The 17,855-nt window shown below is 37.0% G+C and overlaps 1 protein-coding gene across 3 annotated transcripts; it reads left to right on the top strand.

Moving 5' to 3' along the window:
- The first annotated feature begins 915 nt into the window (after positions 1-915).
- LOC126828497 (serine/threonine-protein kinase Nek1) lies at positions 916-17,620 on the top strand. 3 transcript variants are annotated; one of them, XM_050558271.1, is made up of 12 exons: positions 916-1,222; positions 2,684-2,953; positions 3,264-3,364; positions 3,991-4,084; positions 4,348-4,455; positions 5,985-6,354; positions 6,466-6,510; positions 9,083-9,152; positions 13,584-13,668; positions 14,678-14,790; positions 15,278-15,362; positions 15,689-17,620. In XM_050558271.1, exons 1-12 carry the CDS (start codon positions 1,112-1,114, stop codon positions 15,773-15,775), a joined length of 1,539 nt encoding a protein of 512 aa, XP_050414228.1. In that variant the 5' UTR covers positions 916-1,111; the 3' UTR covers positions 15,776-17,620. The 3 variants fall into 3 exon arrangements, with proteins under 3 accessions (XP_050414228.1, XP_050414229.1, XP_050414227.1); XM_050558272.1 differs by having other exon boundaries at positions 13,569-13,633; XM_050558270.1 differs by having other exon boundaries at positions 13,569-13,668.
- Positions 17,621-17,855: the final 235 nt, after the last annotated feature.

Below are 17,855 nucleotides of genomic sequence, written 5' to 3'. Positions count from 1 at the left end.
TAGTCCTTGGTTATAAGTTTTCTTTACCCCCACACCAGGTTCGGTGTGGTACCCCCTTATCAGTTGTTGAGGTCGGAGGGTCTGAGATCAGCTGTCTAGTCGTTGGGATGCCGTGTTCACGTAAAAGAATTGGAATTCGATATGAAGCAAATGTCCCCCATAGCACACTTCATCGGGTATGACCGTCTTCGTTAGACAAGTAGGGCGTTAAACCCCATTTCATTTCCACCTATCGGGCTCCGTAATCCCTAATTTGCCTTTGGGTATTCCCCGTAAAATTTCCAGATAGTTTACAGTTGCGTTCAACTATACAGATCGAGATAAAGAATGCTTAAAGAGAGAGTACGAGTAGAATCATCTTTATTTTTTCTGTGGTTCAAATATAGCCTAATGGTTCAAATATATTCTAATGGCACCCCCTTTCTACAATAATATTCTATTTCTCTGCTTACTAATTAATAAATGGAGATTCTTTATGAATGACCAAACGACATTGCTTTTGTTATGATATTTTGGCACATGCGCGTTACATTTAACGGCCTTATATTAGCCGTGTTTGATGGAAACGATCCGAATACCAAGTTTATTGACTTCAGTTTCGGTTGGTGTCTCAGGGATTTTCAAAATGGCGGCCATAAATGTCCGATTTTAGAAAAAAATCATTATTTGTCTGTTTAATAGTGCTTCTAATATTTCATTTATATGATTTTTATTGTCACTGAACCTAATGATAACCTACAGAAATTGGTGAATATTCGTCGTAATGCTAAGATAACACATAATACAACAATAACCTAGTTCTGCCCATACTGGTCCTTTAAACATACCTGGTGATATCTATTTGTATAACATATCATGAAATACGACGTATAGGATTTAATTCGAAGAAAATAACCCGGATGACATATCATAAACCGAGCTACTTGTACATATTGTTGAGTACATTTATTTATTGGTGTAACTATATTCTTGTTCAAAGTTATGTATGAATCTGTAACCTGGATATAATTAAGTGTGCCTGTCTGTTAATTGTGGTCTAGCAGAGTATTCAATGTTGACAATATTTATTTATTTCGGAAAATTGTAGCAAATAGAATTAGAATCAATTAATATGGAATTGATTAGACGTGGAGAGCATCCCGAGGTATATAGTCTAGGTGAAATACTTGGTGCAGGAACATACGGTAAAGTCTACCTTGCCACTGCTAAAAATGGAGAACAGGTTAATATTGACTATATTATATTCAATATATATTTAATAGATGTAAACCATATATAGCAACTGAATTGTCAATGCCATGACAGTATAAGTTTTGGCTTGTTTACAAATCCATTATATCAGCGCTTTAAATACTCACGTTGTACTCGAAATAAAAATATTGTTTAAACCAACGGTAGTAGATTTTAGGTCTATAGACATTATTCAACGAACAGTTGATCGGAAATTGAGTGTCATTTTGTAGTTTCGAATGAGAAAAGGAATAGACTCTTTAAACAGTGGAAAGAAAGAACATTAGAATATCAATATTCATTACTTGTATTCATAGATTTTTACTGTTCTACAGTTATTATAGTTGTTATAGGTATAAACCAAATATAAACGGCCATGTTTAATATGTTTATTGAAATGGAGATTTCAACTTATAGTACATTAGATAATTGTCAAATATTGTGTTATTTGCTGATTTAAAGGTTAGACTCAGGTGAATGATAACAAAACCCCAAAATATTAAATCAACAAGGATATTCATCAGTCTTGTTGCAGATAATAGGGTAATAATAGTGTGGAGTAAAGCGCATTATAAGTTAACTACATATTTGTGTTCGTGTAAATATTTTGAATGTGGAGTTCATCAAAGTAAACATATCAAACGACAAAATATTGTAACAAATAACTGATGTAACAAAATCAGATTAAGTTAAACGCACAGAGCGTAAAGATTACCACGATTTACAATCTTATTAAAACACGGCTGTTTCGTTTGGTTTTTATAGTTCAAAACTTGTCTTCACAACACTAGGATCTGGAAGAGTTGTTATATAACCCGCGTTCTGGTTGATGTGAGGTATTAGCCAATGAAACGGTATGTTGCGGCAAGTTCTTGGCGTGTGGCGCACGGAACTGTTGGTAAACTACTAGAAACGTCAACGCTGATTGATTAATCAATGTCTTACGTCATAATGTCAAAAGCACCTCGTGTGACCCCTGACGCGACCTTCAACTACAACATGTCAGAACTAAATGAAGTGTATAGGCCATCGAAACTATAAAAAACGAAACAAAATATATATATATATGTATTTTAATCAGACTACTTGGTTTACACATATTTATATATGGCGTATAACTAATGGCTAGACCGCAAGACCCGCGCGTTAAGCAACCGCCTCCCCCATCTCTCAGCCAAAACCTATGTATTAACGGTTCTAATTACAACAAAGAGATTAGATATTATCTTTAAATGTCTATAAACCGCTTAGTCAGCAATATAGTTATAGGAGGTTGGTATTGTAATTTGAAAATGTATCGCAGAGCTTCAGAATGTTGCTTGGAACTGGGACCGTGGGTTCAAATGACCTTCCATACTACGGTAACCAGCTTTATTCAGTGTTATGTCACCGTGGATTCCCCGTCAACAGTACTGTCACCCTGTATAAGAAATATCCATTGATTTGATTTCAGAGTGCAATAAAACAAATTAATGTTGAAGATTTGAGGCACGATACCGCAGAGATGGAAAATTTTGCAAGAGAGATCAATAACTTGTCCAGTTTAACTCATAAAAACATTCTGTGCTACTTGGATTCATGGCAGGACGACGAAAGAGCCTACATTTACATCAAAACAGAGTACTGCTCCAAAAAGGATTTATGGAATTATGTTAACGCTACTGGAATACCAGACGAACAACAGTTGAGGTCATGGATTTATCAAATTGCTTCCGCATTAAAGGTAAGGTATATAAAGCCCAATTTACCGTTTATATATTATAATTTTAGTAGTCCAAGGCTATGTCGCTTCCCAACTGGTATTCCAATATCTCCTAAATATATACTCGTACATGTACTCGACTTTTCATGACAGAACACAATTGAAACCTCTTTCAGCAAACAATAATCAATGGTAGAAGTATCACCTTTTTGGCATCTGGTTTTTTTATGGTTACTTTTTAGTTTATTTTTCATCATGATTGCGTCACATTTCAACCAATAAGAAATATCTCTACCTTTTTAACCTTACAAATTAAACCTATATTTTTCAGCACATGCACGAAAGGGGATATATACATCGTAATGTTAAGCCAGCAAATGTAATGGTTATCGAAGATCTGACTTTAAAATTGGGAGATTTTGGTACTTCAAGGTAATCAAGAAAATTATCTTTAGATTTTTTGATGTAAAATGATGTTAGCTCATGTGTTGAGGGCTGGGTGAATACGGGAGAAATTATTGTTGTCATTTCACAATTATTTGATGAAGAGTAATAATATTTGACTCGTTTGAATTCCATCCATATTCGTGAATGGCGATGGTTGTTTCCCTTTGACAGCTGGAACGTCCAATAATGAAAAACTATATTTGACTAAAAGTTTTTCTGAATTGGGACAGAAATAACAGACCTTTCTTCAAACCAATATATTTCTTTCATATTGAAACGGGGTGTAACATGTCTCCGTCTTGTTTGTAAAGGAGTAGGGTCTCCTGTTCAACCTCGTAGGGTTACTCCGAGTCATCCGCTCCGGCTTCCCCCCACTACTAAAGTCCCCTACGCGCAAGTGTTAGTCTCTCTCTCTCCCTCTCTTTCTCCCTCTCTCTCTCTCACACACACACACCCACACATGTATCTGCAATTCCTATCAGCGCGGGTAGGGTTGCTCTTTCTAGAATTGTGGAAGCACTTTATCTGTTTTATTATGTCAACATGTTCTTCCTTTAATAATAAAAATGTACCTTTGTACACATTTGTATTCTTTTATTCGATATTCATAGATTAATACCAAAATCAAGTATATTAACTACAGTGATTGGCACGCCATATTTTATGTGTCCGGAAATGCTGAACTACAAATCATACAGCAAACCTGTAAGTAATGCTTGGTTATTATTACAATGGTTATCCTGTCACAATTGACAAAGAAATGTGTTTTATATTTTACGACGTTTACATAAATCTGTATATGATCCAAAATGAATGGAAGTCGAACAGAAAATCGGAACCTAATCCAATAAACATCTCGATAAGTTTATTAATGTCTAATTAATAATGTAGATAACATTTCAAGCCTAAAGAAAGACCTGCAATAGGCATATTTAGCTCTTGCATAATGTATGTTTAAATTATTCCAGGCTGACATTTGGAGTTTTGGTTGTCTATGTTATGCTATTGCAACTTTAAAAGTGATGAACGAGGGAACATCCTTCAAAGATATCATGAAAAGTTCGTTAAGATTAAAGGTAAAATGGATTATCATTTTGGTTATATATATTAGCTTTGTGTACACATATTATACTCTTCAAAAAAGTAAACACATATAGCTCATTTTTCTTAATTTTAATGCATTATGCAAGGATAAGAGACATTCATTACTAGTTTTAAATGTAGGGCCACTAATTGTGACTGGTCATACTTTTTGCCGAAATTTGCTTTCGCTAGATTGCACCAAGACACATGAGTTTAACAACTTCGCAAGCTTTTCGTATGAAACCCAAATGTGATGCCACATCTGAACGAAGAACAACGCAACAACGTTATCGGTTTGTTACAAGCAGGTGAATCCCAGACAAATGTAGCCAGGCTGCTGAATGTTTTCCAGAGTACCATTTCTCGCTTTTTGGATAGGTACCGACAGCGAAGTTCAACACGTGACAGCCCAAGCTCAGCCCAAACAAGAGTGATCCCACCTACCCGGGATCGTTACATCCAGTTACGTCACGGTTCACAACAGCGCCCTCTACTGCAGTAACAATTCCTGGACGGCGTGAGACCAGATAGTCCGTAAACGCCTACGTGAGACCGGCCTACGAGCCAGACGTCCTGTTGGAGCTGTTGTTTTGAAATACGCCGACACCGTCAAATCCGACTTCTCAATAGGTTCAGACACACAGAGATTGACCACAGCAACGCTGAAGAAGAGTTTGGTTCAGCGACGAGTCTCGATTCCTGTTGCAACGAGGCATGGTAGAGCGAGGGTATACCAACGACGAAATATCACTATGCGTTTCTTTTTTTTGAAGAGTATTATGATGTAAAAAAAGATATGTACATTAAACATTCATTATGGAGGAGCTAAATCTGCCTATTGCAGGTCTTCCTTTAGCACTGGAATGTTATCTAAATTATTAATTAGACATTAATTAACTTATCCAGGCCATAACCAACTCTCGATGGCATTGTTAGCCTGGGATATTTAGTGGATTTGTTACATTTTGTGATGGATAATTTAACGTCAAAATGGATAATCGAAACTATATTTATTATGTTACCGTTAGTAATGACGAACGAGGATCCCTAATATCTCGGTTTAGGGTGAAGCAATTTTTTTTAGCATATTCTGTTTTCATTATCTATTTATTAACTAGTATAGCGAGAACTTTCAGCTATTTATATAATCTTACCTAATGCCCCTTTAACTTCTAACTTCTTAAGCAAAGTACATTTTTAGTTGTAAGAAAAGGCCTTAACGAATGAAAGAAAATGTATCTGATATTTTTTTCCGATAAAAATGTAGTCCCCTTTATTATTCAGAGTACAACCACCTGTCAGTTAAATGCCCACCAGGAAGTGGAGGGGTGTATACACCTGTTGTCCAAGGAATGGAACTAAGAATATCGTACAAGGTTATTATATACGTGTGTACATGCTGAGACGCATTCGTTCATTAAGTTTCTTACTAAGCGTCATTGTGTTCTTAAGCTTGCAATTAAAAAGAGAAGCTCAAAAGTTACCCACATAATTGTTTATACTAGTATTATAAATGTTTCAGAACAGAGAAGTTGTACGTAACATACCTTTTTCGGATTGCGTAAAAAACCTGATTGGACAAATGTTATCATTTTTTCCGGATGACAGACCAACGGCAGATGAAATCATGGATAAAGTGAAATCATGTGAAGATGGGTCTGAAGCAAATGCCCATTCAGATGAGCGAAAACTGACGAGACAACAATCAGAGTGTAACCCAAAGAGCAAAAAACGTAAGCCTACCGCTGACGAATCGTGGTTTCCTAGAAATATCGATTTGTCTAAAACATGCCCGGCAGCTCTGCATTATTCGCCGATTAACAAAAGTCAACCAACAAAAAACACAGCTCTGCATTTTTCGCCAAACAGAAGTCAACCAACAAACGATACTGGTAAGTAAAAATATATCATATTGGTTACTTTGACCTTATCAATATATGATAAGAAAATATATATATATCAATGAATAGGGTTTACTAAATGCGCACTATCTTTGATTTTAGGTGCTGTGAAAACAGTAACTAAAAGTCAACCAACAGAAAGTACTGGTATGTAAAAATATATCATATTGTTCACTTCGACCGTATCAATATAGTACGTTAACAAAATATATATGAGATAAATATTACCCTCATCGCGGGTTGATATATGGAATAACCTAAGGCCAAAGGCCGTGGGTTATTTCACATATCGACCGAGTGTATAAGGATAATATTTGTCTTAAACACCGACATCAATGTTAAATTTATCCAAATTGTAGGTGGTCCCATCATAAATAAATATCTCCAAATATCTTGACAATTACACCACAATATTTATATATATTATACCAAGCATTAAATCAGTTTCGCACATTTATAGTCATTAAATAAACGGTCATGTTGTACTCAATAAGTTATGTTCATTTAACCGAACATAAATAATAGACTGAAAAATGGTTACGAGTATCGACCATTCTCCGTTTGATTGACAGGCCGGGATAATCAAGACTACTTTTTTAAAGAAACGACAGAAAGCTGGAACAAGAAATTGAATTTAGAAACACGCACGTTAGGCAACTCAACAATTGTTTTAAGAACCTTGTAAAAGTAAAATGAAACTACTGATAGTACCATGTTCTTGCCTAACCCGATTGTTTCAGAGATATTATTTGTACTAAACCAAAAGATGCCGCTCCTAACGGTATAGTTAATGATAAAGCAATTTAACAAATAAAACGAACGTGATTTCTAAAGCTGCTGTAATAACCAAAAAGTTAAATATTACTGCTATTCGGAATCGTCAATAATAGATTTTTTACGGCTGTAATAGTTTATAGATGTGTAGAGAATTTCACGTGCGATGGCTATTTATAAACTCATAGACTCTGTTATCGCACGGGGGTTGGATGGCTGAATGGTTCGCGTGCGCGCGCTGTATCATAAAGTTTGTCATCGAGTCGACTGGCGTAGTTTCGAATCCCCGGTTGTACGCGACAAGGAGTAGGGTCGCCGGGTCCTCCGGTTTCCTCCCACTGCTAAAGTCCCCCTATGCGCAAGCGAATTATTGAAATAAAATTAAACCATATGTTAGTCCCGAAATGACCTAGTTTGTGTCGAGTGGACGTTGAACCCCATTTCTCTCCCTCTCTCTGTTATCGCACCGCGTGACTAGCCAGAAATTACTTCGAGAAAGCCACTGAAGCGTGCACATTCGCCGTTTTGAGTTCAACTTTCAGCAGAGAAAATTTTCGCTTCACGTTGCACCCTACTAATTGATAAATATAAGACAATGGTTTAGACCATATCGGCCCTGCGACTTATATGACACAATTAAGAAAACAAGTCGTAAGTTGCACGTGCATTACATTTTAGCAACCACGTGTTCACAAACTGACATTCATTTTGTACGTTGTCAAACGATTCGGGCGACGAACTGACCCGATCAAATCAGCAGGTAGAAAATATTGTTAAGATACTTTCTCAGAAAAGTATTTATCGGGTGGATCTTTCGAATAAAAGTATGTCAAATTTGGTATGGAAAGTATAGACACCCATTCTTACTAGAAAAATACTGGATTACCTGAAAAACGCCCATTGGGCAAGCACTGGGCAAAATTGTCAGGGTATCACTAAATGGCAACCTGACTGTTATCTGCCAGCTTATTGTGTGCCAGCTTAAGTGAGGGGGCGGTGGTTATTTCTTGATCAAATGGTTAGGCGGTTTTGGGGACATTGAGAGGTGTCAACGTACAAAAGACCCTGCAAATAAACGGCGGAAAAAGAAGGTGACAAAAATAATTAAGAATTTACTTAGGCCTCAATATGTATGGTAAATGTACAGTAAATAAATACATTCTGAAAAATGGACCCTCCCGTAATGAAGCTAAGTTGACAGACATTGCATCTAACAACAGCTTACTTATAGCTATAATAGGTATCCCTGGCGAATACAAAGTTTTGAGATGGAACTGAAGCAAATTTATGATAAATTAATTAGTCAGAATATGTTTTTAGTCCAAATATATCATCAAATCACAAAGTTTGTACGCGGGAATGTATCTTTAAATATCTTACAAAGAATTATTTAAAGCTAGTTAAAAATTTAATATACTCAGATATTTCGGATTGTGAGAAAGATAAAAATGATAAACGCTTTTCAATTTCGAATGACAAAAAGACGTTGGTGAATGTGCCAACAATGCCTTGTCCAAAAATACCTTACGCAGAAATCAGTGGGCTGTGAACACTTGGTCAGTATGGCGGAATAATAAAGTGAGCGAAAAATCGGTTATATTTCAGTAACGTACCTTTACCAGTTTTCGTGATCGTATAGACTTTAAATTTTCAGGCGATGTTCAGGTGGACCTCACACCAAATTTCAGCCGAATCAATAATTTTTCATTTTACAGTAGTTTAGCTTATTGCGAATAATACCGATATGGATATACTTCACATTCCAGAATTTGAGAGTTTTAAACAAGTTCTTGATGGTCAGATGAAGAAACTAAGTAACATGGGTCTGGAAAAGTTAGTGGTCCGATTCGTTTGACAACATGCATGGAGATCAAAGGAAACAACACCCCAAGGGGTTTAATTATAAATAGGGTTTAAAATAAATGCGAACTATTTTTGATTTTAGGTGCTGTGAAAACAGTAACTGAACGCCAAGTAAACCAGCCTGATGCACAATTTGAGGACGACCTTAAAGAGTGAGTAATTATAAAAAAATATAGCACAGTTCTAGACACCCTGCTTGTTATAAGAATAAAAGTCCCCCAATTCTAAAAAGAGTTATTGATTATCTCTATGCTTTATTTATTAATTGTGTTTTTTTTATGTCATTTGGGAGCCTCCTTTTCTCGGGGAGTATGGCACTGGCTAAATAACTGGAATGGTCACGGGTTCTATAAGGCTGTTGTCATTGGCCCAAAGTTTTCTGCGGTTGGGACCAAACATCGTGGCCCACCAATGGGTCAATTCCAGTCCCGGGTTAAGGCTGTGTTGTAGTGGTGTATAACTGGGGTTATTTTTAGTGCCCTAACCTGAGCTGTAGTGGTGTATATAACTGGTGTTATTTTTAGTGCCTTAACCTGAGCCTCTCGATTTAGCACTAGTGTTTACACCAGTGTCTAAACTAGTTTAATACCAGTGTTAACACTGGTGGAAAATAAAAAAAAAAGTATAACACTAGTGTTATTTTTAAACGTTACACTTTGTTTTGTCTTGTTCTAATGCATTCAATTCTTTGCATGACCTGGCCAACTAAAAAAAACAACCAGAAGAAAGGTAATATGGGAAAACTAACCGCTTCCAGGAAGTAAAGTAACTAGGATCTATGTTGAATTTTTGTAGTCTCATTTGATCATTATTCAGTCGAAATTTCCTAAAATTTCTCGTAAATTAGCAGGTCGGTGATCAACATTTCTTTGTCTTACTATTTGGCCATATATGGATAAAAAAAAAATCATTTTAAGCCTTAAAACTAAATCTAAAAAACGTAAAAGAAATTCCCTTCTTGCCGTCTGCTGTTTTACACCAGTGTTGTAAAATTACTTGAACTGAGATTGTTTTTAACCCCTAGGGGTTAGTGTTAAAGTTATTTTTAACAAGATAATATCTTTTATCAAGTTATTATTATCTAGCAAGTTTTTATGTAATTAGAAATAATATTACTCAAAGCTCCTTGTCTTTATATTTTTTCTTGTAAATTTGTTTCTTAAATCGAGAAATTGATATTGAAAATAGAGACAAATTGAGGGGCTCGGGTATAAGTTTTTGTTTGGGTAACACAGATACGACACTGTTGTGCAATTATATCCATATTTAACACAACCTCAACACCGCAGACCTTAACTCGGACTGATTTCAAATACAAAGGGAGTCTGAGGTTGAGTTAGCACAGCGGTACACCAGCATTTCCCTCAAAGCAGGCTGCATGACTTATGCACGTATTCGTTATCCCGATCGGTACAGGAAAATGGGATATAAATAACCATTTTATTTCATTTCTTTGATATTCTGGTTTTGATTTCTTTTTTTTTTAAATGCTAAATGACCATTTTGAGTACATTATGGATCAGTTCAATTTATGGGTAATGTTTAACACCCATTAGATCGGTGTAGCACTGGTGTAAAGTTATGCTAACTCAACCTGATTATATGAAATTAATCGAGTTAAGGTCTTTGGTGTCAAGATTGTGTTATACAGGGATATATTTATACAACATAAACACTATTGTCGTATCTCTGTTATCCAAATACTAACTTATACCTGGGCCCCTCAGTTTGTCTACATTTTCAGTACCAATTTCCCGATTTAAGAAAACAAAATTTACACGAAAAAACAATCAGGCAAGGAGCTCTGTGAAATATTATTTCTAATTACATAAAAATTGTTAGATAATAACTCTAACACTAACACTATCACTTCAAGTCATTTATATCAACACCTGTGTGAAACAGTAGACGACACAAAGGGTTTAATAATTTTAGGCTTTCAGTTTTAAGGTTTAAAATGATGTTTTTAGCCATAAATGGCCAAAACATAAAGCCAAGGATATGTTGATCGTTAGCCTACTGATTTACGATAAATTCCAGAAAGGAAATTTCGACTGATTAAAGGAGCTAAATCGCTAATATTCGGGACCTAGAAATTGACCCAAATGGGTCGCAACGCATATAATTATGTAATCTGATTGTATATAAACTGATTTACATTCAATTGTTTCCGTTTTGACTTTAATTTCAAATCAGTTACGTCCAGCGAAATGCGTCATGAGTCTCAATCAATTTGCAATTTCTAGCGTCTGGTTATTCCCGTCTATTGCGCATGCTCTCCAGATAAGATGGCCTACAGTTTGACATGCGATGTACCGTGGACTATGTCTAGCCGCGTTCTTTCAAGTCACTTGTTACAAATGACGCTGAAACGCACTATGGTATACGATTCGTGTACCAATGGTAAAATGTTTATTTCATCTTAAATATTGGATACTAGCAGGATACCCGGCTTCGCTCGGGGGTCATAACTCCGAAACCGGAAGTGGTATACTAACGCCACCTGGCCTATGTCACTCCCCGGTCCGAGCTACCCCTATACCCCAAATTTCAGAATCGGGGCAGACCTAGTGTAGCCGCCAACCCCGAACAGACAGACGGACAGACAAACGACAGTCACAAATATATATATATAGATATAATGTCCATAATATACGTAAAACGCTCAAAAGAAATATGATTATTTTATCAAAATCAATTGAAAAAATATCCCCAAAATCTTTTAAACCTAGCAGGATACCCGGCTTCGCTCGGGGGTCATAACTCCGAAACCGGAAGTGGTAGACTAACGCCACCTGGCCTATGTTACTCCCCGGTCCGTGCTACCCCTATACCCCAAATTTCAGACTCGGGGCAGACCCAGTGTAGCCGCCAACCACGAACAGACCGGCTTCGCTCGGGGGTCATAACTCCGAAACCGGAAGTGGTAGACTAACGCCACCTGGCCTATGTTACTCCCCGGTCCGAGCTACCCCTATACCCCAAATTCCAGACTCGGGGCAGACCTAGTGTAGCCGCCAACCCTGAACAGACAGACTTCGGTCAGGGGTCATAACTCCGAAACCGGAAGTGGTAGACTAACGCCACCTGGCCTATGTTACTCCCCGGTCCGAGCTACCCCTATACCCCAAATTTCAGACTCGGGGCAGACCTAGTGTAGCCGCCAACCCCGAACAGACCGGCTTCGCTCGTTGGTCATAACTCCAAAACCGGAAGTGGTAGACTAACGCCACCTGGCCTGTGTTACTCCCCGGCCCGAGCTACCCCTATACCCCAAATTTCAGACTCGGGGCAGATGAAGCCGCGAACCCCGAACAGACAGACTTCGCTCGGGGGTCATATCTCCGAAACCGGAAGTGGTAGACTAACGCCACCTGGCCTGTGTTACTCCCCGGCCCGAGCTACCCCTATACCCCAAATTTCAGACTCGGGGCAGATGTAGCCGCGAACCCCGAACAGACAGACTTCGCTCGGGGGTCATATCTCCGAAACCGGAAGTGGTAGACTAACGCCACCTGGCCTATGTTACTTCCCGGTCCGAGCTAACCCTATACCCCAAATTTCAGACTCGGGGCAGACCTAGTGTAGCCGCCAACCCCGAACAGACAGACAGACAAACGACAAATATATAGATTAGAAGCCTGCCTTTTCCCGGTAAGATCACAACATCGATGTTGATTTGAATTGACAAATAATTCGTGTTTTCAACGTGTAAGACTTTGGATGATATTCAGTTAGAGACTTAGCTACTTTAATGATCAAATAGATAAACTAATGAATATAGGACACATTGAGACAACATATATTCACCATAGACCCAATTACTGGTTAGGTTCTGTATGCAATAAATAATCTTCTAAAGCTTCCAACATGATCAGAAAAGAATTGAATGCGTCAGGTGGAATATTTAAAACTTGACACTCGTGTTATAGTGGGGTTATTTATATTTTCCACCAGTGGTATTAAACTAATGTATACACTGGTGTAAACACTAAGGTTAAATTTAGAGGCCCAGGTTGAGGCATGGAAAAAGAACACCAGTTATACACTACACTCGCATACCTCAGCAGATTCCAGTACCCTACATCTAGCCTCGGCTGTATGACGAAGTCCGCCATTGGAACAACTTTCAAGTTCCCGGATTACCAACGGCGTTGCCCATGACGACGCCTTTGAAGAATTTTTTATCATACAAATATTTCAAAGTCTGAACCTATTTTTCTTTCTCAAGTTTATCCGATTTTCTTCAAACAAGGACAACTTTGCACTGAAAATTCTACACACTCTTCGAACGACGCAATTATGATAACTTCTTTTTAAAAGCGGCAAGTTTTCCTAATAAGTAAACCGGAGTCGCATCGCAATTGCGTAGGCGTAGGTACATATCACTTACCGTCATACAGCCGAGGCTAGATGTAGAGTAACGGAATCTGCCGAGGTTTGCCGAGTGTTATACACTACTACGACACAACCTTGACACAAGCGTAACCCTGGACTTGAATTGACCTATTGTATCGTGGAGTATAGATTTTGTCTGAAAAATGCAATTGGCAATGTGCTGCTTTCAGTATTTATTTTTACAGTATTTTAAAGGAGAAGTTGGGAGCGGATGTCTATGAAGTTGGGTTAAATTGTATGTACCAAAACGATGATGATGACATAGCCATGGTATGAATCATTGGAGAATTTTCGCAAGCGTAAATTCTTGGTCCGTATTGCGTATCCGTACCGATTTTGCGTGTGACGTCATCAATGCGTGTGTAATTCTCATACGTGATACGACACACGGATACGACAGCACGTATCGAACAGCTTTCATACGGAAAAGGCCCCTATAACATCGTCGTCGTTTTACCCTATTTTTGTTACCTTTCGACGCTGAAATATTGTGCCGTAGCGTTTTTAAGTGTATCCTAGAACACGAAGGTATGTATTTGATGTGATTTTAACCATGATAAAGACTGAAATTTAATCATTATTTTTCATGAGCTTTTCGCGGAATTTTTATTTTTTTCCTATCTGCATGCTGGTTGATCCACGTGCTTAATGTAGAGAGGTGGGACCTTGCAAATCTGTAAAGGGGTATATACTTTCTGAAATGATACATTAGTGAAACCAAAATTTGTTGTCAAGTCGGAGTCGACGATTTTTAATGAGATTCGACCCTAATTGTTTCAAAATTTTAAATAGCTTAACAACTGTCGAGCGAATTTACTCCCTTCAGGAATTTGTATGCTAGGCACTTGACTAATACTGATGTAGATTTTGGTAGATAACTGCCATCATGCTGTAATAAGAACTAAGCTCAGCCCAGCTAGCCATACGTACGCGGCGCGAAAATCTGCCAACACTCTAAAACTACATTGGCCCAACGTAGCACGTGACGATACGGATACGTGATACGGATGGGAAAATGTCCACTTGCCAAAAGTCTCTATTAACTTCAGAACACTTTCGTATTTAAAGTAATGGGGTTGTAGGTGGGCGGTGTGGAAGTGTCACCTTGTAAAAGATGTGGATGTCTTGGAGAAATTGTTGCGGCATATGACTTCGGAAACTGTTAATGTAAGCTAAGATAAGGAATAAGGATATAGATAATAGATATAGAAAGACACAAACTTACTACGTTATAAATATGAAAATTGTACTGTATGCTATCATACGTATTTCATTGCAGACTGAGTTAAAGGGAGCAATTGGAGATGAAAATTATAGAGAGTTTGATGTTTTCTTTGCTAAACTACGTTCCATTCATGTCAACAGCATGGGGACCTTGTCATATACCAAACGGTAATTTATAAATGAATTGGGAATTCCCTAATATGTTGGTTTTAATAATTGACATATTTGGTTTAATGTATATTACCGTTATTGATCGGACTATAATTTAAGCATTATTGCAACATTATCTCCATTATTTAAATTATTAAACGAGTATGATTAAAATAATATCAAACATGTGATTTATTAACTTTTGGACCATTTAAACAGCCACCTACTGAAACAAGACTCCATTCAGTGTTTTAAAAACATATATGAATTGGAAGAAAACAATCCTCTGCAGATGGTACTATCAAGTCCGATGGGTAAAATCTTTTGATGGGACTCTTGTTAATCTCATTTAATCCATATCTGGGGATTATCTACCGTTGATATGTTTTTGATTTTTTTTTAACTCAAATTTTAGATAATCAATTTGAGTACTATTTTGTGTGGATTACACTTTAAAAACATTTAGTGTCTGAAATGTGCTGGTTTATGGTTTTTATTTTTACAGTTTTTTAACAAAGCAGTTAGGGGATGTTGTCTTTGAAGCTGCTTTAAATTGTATGCATCAAAACGATGATGAAGATAAATTCATGGTATGAGTCTTTAACATTATAACACTTCTATATTAAAGGAATGGGGTGCAGTTATGTAAATATAGCTTTGTCATAGAGGTGGTGGCTTCTAGGGTGTGTTACAGAAAAGTGTGTTGCTGTGACTTAGGGAAACTGTTACTGTAAGCTAGAATAACGAAACATGTGATGCTATTGAATCAAGGCGAGATGCTGCTAAAATACTAATAAAACTGCCGCATGCGAAACAACTGAATTCCAACCAAACATGCACACAAGGTTATATTATATTCTGATATTTTACTTTTAAAAGTTACGGTGGCATTCATGATTTTATTCTTCTATTGTAGGCAGAGTTAAAGAGTGTAATTGGAGAAGACCATTACAGCAATTTACATACATTCTTTGCTAAATTGCGTTCCATTGATCGTCACTAACATGCCGGTCGTTATTTGTTATTGTTATTTTTGAACTATTTTAAATTCAAACGTTTAATTGCCCCCTGTGATATACGATACTAATCTTTTTGATGCGGCATTTAGTTAATCAAAATTTGGTTCATACGTGTATTATTATTCGTCTTAAAGAACGTCATTTCCGCAAATTTAATTATTAACTTGTTAATGACATTACTGTCTTCTTTTTAACATTAAACCCGTCAGTTTTCTACAATAATGTATTTCAATTATATTTATTTACCGGAATTATCTCACTGTGATTTGTTTATATTTATATACGTTTTCTACATTGTGTTTAAATTATATTCATTTACCGGATTATTCTTTCTAAATTTAAAACTGTGATATGTTTATGTATGTTTTATATATTTTTGTTTACCGTATCGGCTATTTTAGGCTACTATTAAATTGTATTTAGTCGATATTACTTACATTGATATTACACATTATACAATTAATTATCATTGATGTTATGTTTATGTATATCATTATGCATTTAGAATGAAATGAATATCGATGTTGTCACATCCGATTAAATATTCATTATAATGTCCATATTCATATTGTGGACGTATATTGCCATCGCCTCTGTGTGTGTGTCTGCGGGTCGCCTACAGGCCGCAATTTATAATAGGTTGTCTTAAAACTTTGCATACTTATTCCTTATACCCTAAGGATGACCCCAATTGTTTTGGTGCATGCCCGACACCAAACGGCAGAATCACGCCCATTTGTATTATTTGTTGGTATGTCGTTTACAGGCCGCATTTTTTAACGATCATCTTGAAACTTTGCATACATATTCCTTATACGCTAAGGATCATCACTATGGTGTCTGTGTGTCGTCTATAGGCCACAATTCTTAATGGATCGTCTTGGAACATTGTATATTTATTCCTTATAGCTTTAGGACGGCCTATTGATTTTGGTGCATGTCCCAATCCCCAGGGGCAGCGCCACACCCAATTTTTGTGTTTATCATATATAGGCCGCAATTGTGATTTGTGAATGGGTCACCTTGGAACTTGGAATATGTATTCCTGTAGCCTAAGGACGGCAACTACTAATTTTAGTGTATGCCCAGAGCCACACCCATCTTTTTGTTTATCGTCTAAGGCCACAATTCTGAATGGATTATCTTGGACCTTGGTGTATATACCCCAAGGACGACTACTATTGATTTTGGTGCATGATCCGCCCGGCTTGGGCGGTGCCACACACACTTTTTGTTAATATTTTGTCTGTAAATAATCTACAGGTTGCAATTATTAGCATACTTGGATCCAATTCGGCATGATCTAATAATAGGGTTGTACCTCTTCATATTGTTACATATATCCACCCCATAGGGGCCGAGTCGCGCCCTATTTTTTTGTTGATCGTCTACAAACTGCAATTCTGAATGGATCACTTTGGAACTTTGTATATTTATTCCTTCTACTGTAAAGACATCAATTACTTATTTTGGTGCATGCCTCAACCCAAGTAATGTGGACGTATATTGCAGCGGTACCGATGCTCTTGTTTATTATATTGGCTGTGTGGATCTAGCCTTCGAATCAAGTATGTGTATACAGCATTTGATTAAAAATTGGTTATAGTACTGATACTATCAACCAGCTTCACAGCCTGTCTTTGTCTTCACAGACCACCCACTTATTAAGAATATTCTGAAGTGTTTGATTGTATCCACAAACCCTTAAAATTAACGTGTTTTCGAAATATTTGAATTGTTGATTTATAACAAGAAGTTGACTCCTTTGCATTTGATTTAAATTACAAAAAATAAAGTAAGTATTTCTCAGTCGCTTACAAATACCTGAAGCTCTGTGGTAATTTTTTCGAAAAAATACGAGTGGTTTCTTGAATTTGTGCTACAATGTCTGAATAACCATGTGCAAAAGTTTGGTGTTTCCGTTTATCAGGTCACACACGTTAGCAATAGGATGTGTAGAACCCGTTAAGCAACTTTCACCATCCACTGCGTACGGGTCAATATTTTAATCCGAAACTATCCAGCACGGTATAATGGCTAGATGGTACCTTGTGACATTCCTCC

The sequence above is a fragment of the Patella vulgata genome, chromosome 7 (genome assembly GCF_932274485.2).
Source record: "Patella vulgata chromosome 7, xgPatVulg1.2, whole genome shotgun sequence".
Lineage (NCBI taxonomy): Eukaryota > Metazoa > Mollusca > Gastropoda > Patellidae > Patella > Patella vulgata.
This window is presented reverse-complemented; position numbering and strand designations above follow the sequence as displayed.